At 39.7% G+C, this 5,889-nt stretch overlaps 1 protein-coding gene across 1 annotated transcript; it reads left to right on the forward strand.

The window, feature by feature from the left end:
* The first annotated feature begins 564 nt into the window (after window positions 1-564).
* LOC117376803 (arrestin domain-containing protein 3-like) lies at window positions 565-3,647 on the forward strand. Its single transcript, XM_033973347.2, has 7 exons — window positions 565-900; window positions 1,037-1,094; window positions 1,178-1,325; window positions 1,410-1,506; window positions 1,584-1,840; window positions 2,180-2,835; window positions 3,334-3,647. The coding sequence occupies exons 1-6, from the start codon at window positions 645-647 to the stop codon at window positions 2,747-2,749; spliced, it is 1,386 nt and encodes a 461-aa protein (XP_033829238.1). The 5' UTR covers window positions 565-644; the 3' UTR covers window positions 2,750-2,835; window positions 3,334-3,647.
* The last annotated feature ends 2,242 nt before the right edge of the window (window positions 3,648-5,889 follow it).

Consider the following 5,889-nt stretch of genomic DNA (forward strand, 5'->3'; position numbering starts at 1 on the left):
TCATGTTCATTTATATTTGATTATTTAATTTAAACCATAGATTGTTATATTGTTTAGTAATGTTGTATTGTAAAATATTTTGTATACTGAATCACTTTTTGTTGTGACACATCGTGATAACTTCTGTTGAATTAATTATACAACTCAATCAGTATTGAGTATTAAATATTTATGAAAGACAATCAAATGAAAACTTACACAGCCCTGTACAGTGCAGATGATAACAGATGATAACAGATGATAACAGATGATGACAGACCCTCTTGATGAGGCAGACTCCCGAGCACGTGCTTGTGCCTAGTAACCGCAATGTGTGCGCATGCGTATTCTTACTTTTATTAATAGTTAAGTAAAATAGTAATTTCTCTGAATGACTTTGAATTATTTCATATCTGTAACCTGGTAAGGCTCTTTCTTGTGTTTTTTCTCTCTTGGGCTCTCAGGGCCTTCATAGTTGCCCCGTCGCTGTACTCTGAACGGACACTAGGGGGCAGCAGAGACCGCTGCTCCGCACTGTGAGGGGCCAAAGGCGTGGTCTGTCCGGTCAGGATCCTGCCGGGATCGTGTTTGTGCTTTACGTTAGCATGCTCTAGCAACAGCTGCACATTCTGTGATCCTTAGTTTTCTTGTCTTCTGTTTTTAAAATGCCTTCAGTGAAAAGATTAGTACTGACTTACGATGAGTTAAACGAGTATGGGACGTTTTCGGAGGGGGACACGATAACAGGGAAGGTTACACTGGAACTAGAAAAAGAAACCAAGATCGAAAGCCTCTTCGTAAAACTTAAAGGCGACGTTAGAGTTAATTGGTCTGAAAGACATGGAGATAAATCCAGAACCTACAGCGCGCACACGAGACTGTTTAAACAGAAGCAGCTTCTCATCAGCCAAGAGTCCAATGGTACGAGGGGAATAAGTACAAGAATCTGAGTGTTGGGTGGTCTAGTCTAATATTAGCTCTAACTACAAACATTCACTGTACCTGAAGCAGTGTTGAAAATAATTCATACTAAATAAACTGTTTATTACTTTTGCAGACACCAAACGTCCTGCAGGGATTCATATGTTCAAATTCAGCTTGAGTATACCACAAGGGTAAGTAAACAGGAAACAGGGTATCACATTTCTGTTTAAAGCATAAGTGTAGGCTGTAATCTTTAATTTTTTTTTTTTTTTAGAAATATGCCCTCATCCTTTCGAGGTACTTATGGAAAGGTTGTTTACAAACTTGAGGCCAAGCTGTCGAGAAGCTGGAGGATGGACAGTACAGATGAAAAGGAGCTTTGTTTTCGGTCAAAGGCATTTCCTAATATTGATCAAATTAATGTGAGTAATATGTTTTCATATATGGTTACAATGCCAAGACTAGTAAATTATTTATTATGACATCCAACTCTTTTTGTGCCCTAGTTCCCACAGGTCGGCTCAACAAATAAAGAAGTTGGTGTCTTCAGTAAAGGGACAGTGCAGATGGACGTTACAGTTGACAAGAGAGGTTATGTCCCAGGTAAGATATTGGTCTATAAGCTGTCGTAGTTGTCTTAAAGGTTTTATTAATTCCAGTAATATGTCCTTTCCTTCAAGGTGACTCTGTATTGATAACTGCAAGAGTCAACAATTCCTCATCCAAAGATGCCACACCCAAATTCAGCTTCATTCAAGATGTGTTGTACCGAGCAAGTGGAAATACTAAGCATGAAAAAAATGTAATTCACAAAGAAATTCTAGAGTGTGTTAAACCCCAAACTTCTAAGGAACTCAGATTTTCATTGACGATTCCTTCCAAAACACCACTGTCCATTCAGAACTGTGACATACTGTCCGTGGAGTACCGCATTAAGGTAAAACCACTAATATTGTCAACAGAATTTATCAGTTTTGATGAAAATTCAACATGTACTCATTTATACAGTGAGGCAAATAAGTATTTGAACATCCTGTGATTTTGCAAGTTCTCCCACTTAGAAATCATGGAGGGGTCTGAAATTTTCATCTTAGGTGCATGTTCACTGTGAGAGACATAATCCAAGAAAAATCTGGAAATCACATTGTAGGATTTTTAAATGATTTATTTGTATGTTACTGCTGCAAATAAGTATTTGAATACCTGTCTGTCAGCTAGAATTCTGACCCTCAAAGGCCTGTTTGTCCACTTTTCCTCACTGTATTTGTATTTACAGACATATCTGGATATCAGTTTTTCCTTTGATCCAGAGGTTGTGTTTCCAGTGGATCTTTTCTGGATCAGTCCTCATTCTGCAGGTGGCGCGGTTGGAGGCCCGAGCGCCAGTGACTTCCCCGCTCCAGTATCTTTTGCTAGTCCTTATTCTCCAGCTGCAGGAGCATCTCTGTATCCAGCAACATCTCAATACCCACACAGTCCTGCAGTGTACTCCGGAGCTCCAAGGACATATCCTGGAAGTTACCACAACCCTGTTCCTCGGCAGCCAGATGCATACAGATCTCCATTTTCCTCATCATCGTCAGCCTCTGTTCTCCACCCTCCTCCTCCATTAGCACCACCACCTCCCCCTGGGCCAGCACACTCCCAGTTCGCTATAGTGCCACCAACTTACAATACGCTGGAACCTCCTCCACCAAGTTACCCCTTAGCCCCACTTTCCTCTGGAGTAACTGTGCCTTCTGCCCCTGTGATGACTGAAAACTTCCTCTCCCAAACAGATGAGGAGCCTCCATCGTATGAAATCCTCTTCCCCTCATCCAATGGTTCAAATTCTCACCCAAAATAGTTAAAGGTTCCCTTTGATCAAATTGTAAAGGTATTAACTGCTCTAGCTAATACAACAGTAATAATAGTTTGCATTTTTACATATACGTGAAGTATAGATAGATAAGTTAAGGTGAACTTTGACCTACTCACTTCAAAGGTCAGTATTGTGCGCGTGACAAAACCAGTGCTCCGCTCGCGAGCGCTGTGAGGATGCGCTGAATGCAGTTTCTTACTCCATGGTAGAAAATAAAGAGATCACTTTCACAACGATTTAAGACTGTAAAAGAAACCTGCGCGTATCTCATCTGCGGAGCGACTGTGGTGACGGCAAAGCGGCACAATGTGGAGGGACACTTCACTATGTCTCACAAACGCAGCTTTGGGTAAACACCAGGCTTTTTCCACGACACCGGTGAAAAAGTCACACAACGCAACCGAAATTTATTTAAAAATATGTACGCTTATTTTTCTTTAACATTACATAATTGATAACTTTATGAAACATGGTGCAATGTATATTATTTATGTTTTGTTAAAAAGGTTTGTCAATGGATAGTGAAAATGGGACACTTTTCCTATGAGATGTAGTGATGTAAGTGTCAGCCTAACTAATCAAATGGATTTAATAGGCTGGGTCCGTGTTGCATTTCAGTACTCTAAGATGCTTATGGTACTCTAGAACTCTATCATTTCTTGGCCTATCAATGTGAAAAAAACAGACACAAAGTGCTAAATTTACCCTGACAAAAATATCTATATCTTCAGGAAGTGGTGCTATTATTTTACCCCAAAGATGTGTTGGACATACCTTCCAACTTCGCACAGAATCAAACAGAAAATTGTGGTTTGTGTGAAAGCCAAAAAGTAAAGTGCCCAACCAAAATACAGAATATTTTGTTTTCATTTTTGGATGGGAAAGATGTATGATAAATATATTATCCTAGATATATATTCTGATTTCAGTGTTTGCATGCACCCATACACACACACACACATGCTGCAAGCACACACATACAGTACACACATGCAGCACACACACACACACACACACACACACACACACCTGCAGCAGGTTTAATGATCTTCTACAAAGGGGCAGGGTTTAAGTTTTTCCATTAAAGGATCAATGGTAAAACCACCATTCTTTGAACACGTGCGCTTATTTATACACTTAGACACAAAATCTACAATTCACGTTCATTTATATTTGATGATTTAATTTAAACCATAGAATGATATATGGTATTGTAAAATATTTTGTAAAATACTGCATTACTTTTTGTTGCGATATGTGCCCAATGGGATAACTTCTGTTGAATTAATTATACAACTTGTAATTCCTCCAGGTACTACAGACACAAGTGGTTTCCTCTACTGATGAATTTATTAGCATCCATCCTGCACATGAATCCAAATAAATACACTCGTGAAAACTAAAACACACAGACAAAACAATAATTAACTTAAAAAATAAATGCATTTGACAGTTACCTTTTGAAAATAAAACTAAGTCTAAAAACTTAGTCAAAACTAACCTCATTGGCTGTATACCGAGAGGGATAAACTTGGATATCTTCTTTCATCTTAAATATGTCTTTCAACAGCAACTTAATTATCTGCTTTTAATCATGCTACTTTTCTCAATTTGCTGAGATCGCTTCTTCTACGCGACTAGCGTTGCTTCGCGTGTACACAAACCTTAAACTGCGCTACTGCGTTCTCTAATGACACTTCACAAAATTACACTTAAATAATATAAAACATGAAAACTAAAATGTGGCAGTTACACTTCCACCAAATCTCACTGATCTCACTGTGGGATTTCCATTACTTCAAATGAACTGACACATAGCGTCTTTCAAGGGAAGTTCTCTTAGTTATAAGTTTACAATTTTTATCGTAAGTGCTTTCACTAACCAAAAGTCTAACCTTTCTCACTTTGCTGTCTGCCCCTGGGTACACATCTGGGACCTTGGCGAGCTTCCATTCATTGTGTGGTGTGAGATCTTCTTGTAGAAGCACTACATTTATCTTCACATCTCTTTTATGTCCATTCCATTTCTGTCTTGGTTGCAAGTTAAGCAAATATGCTTTCCTCCACCAGATCCAAAATGTATTGGTCAAATATTGCACCTTCTCCATCTCTTCTGTAGGTACAGGTCTTCCTCCAGAAACTGTCTTGGTGGGGGCTGAACAATGGTTGACTTCATAGTTAAAATGTGGTTAGGCGTTAATGGTGCAAGTCCTGTTGGATCATTCAAATGTTCGACAGACAGAGGTCTGCTGTTGATGATCACCATGACTTCGTACAAAAATGTTCTTAAGGATGTACTATCACTTCTCTTTGCTGACTGGTCAAGGACAGCTGAAAGAACGCTACAGATGGTCCTTATCTGTCTTTCCCACACTCCACCCATGTGGCTTGCTGACGGGGGATTCATGAGAAATTCACATCCAAGAAGTTTCATTCTTTCCTGATCCATATCTTTGATGAGATTTGCGAACTCTCTCTGTGCTCCAACAAAATTGGTTCCTTTGTCACATCTTAGTTGACGAACATTTCCTCTTATTGCAATAAATGCCCGCAGAGCATTCCATAGTGTCTCAGGGCTTCGTTTGGCTTAGGTTTCCACTTTTGACGTGGAGGGGTGTAGTCACCATCACTCTCTTCACTCTCATCCAAGATTCCTCCTTGGGCTTGACTTATCATTGACTCACCAAGAACAATTTTGAAATCCAGGAACTTCAGTGGTTTCTTGCCCAGAAGCTGACAGTCTTTGTATTGTAGCCATGCATTGCTGATTGCGACATCAAAGAAGTGGAAAATTACCCGGACTGTCCATTTCCGAGTACGAGAGACCATCTTGTAGAAAGTAAGCATCCTGTCAGCAAGATCCACACCACCCATGTTGCTGTTGTACTCCGCAATTGACACTGGTCTTTAAACTTGGACACTTTTTTCTTTCTTGGACCATCATCTGCATAAGTCCTGAGGCTCAATGCCGTAGGCAGAGGAGCACATAACCACTGGCTTGTTGTCAAACCATTTAATGATGGCAAGTTCAGGACTTCTTCTGGCCACCATCTCAGTTGCTCCTTTTCCTTTCTTTTTAATAACCTGATCTGTTATTTTGCAGCCCCTGGGGATTCTGTTTTTCA

This window comes from Periophthalmus magnuspinnatus, chromosome 9, assembly GCF_009829125.3.
Source record: "Periophthalmus magnuspinnatus isolate fPerMag1 chromosome 9, fPerMag1.2.pri, whole genome shotgun sequence".
Taxonomy (NCBI): domain Eukaryota; kingdom Metazoa; phylum Chordata; class Actinopteri; order Gobiiformes; family Gobiidae; genus Periophthalmus; species Periophthalmus magnuspinnatus.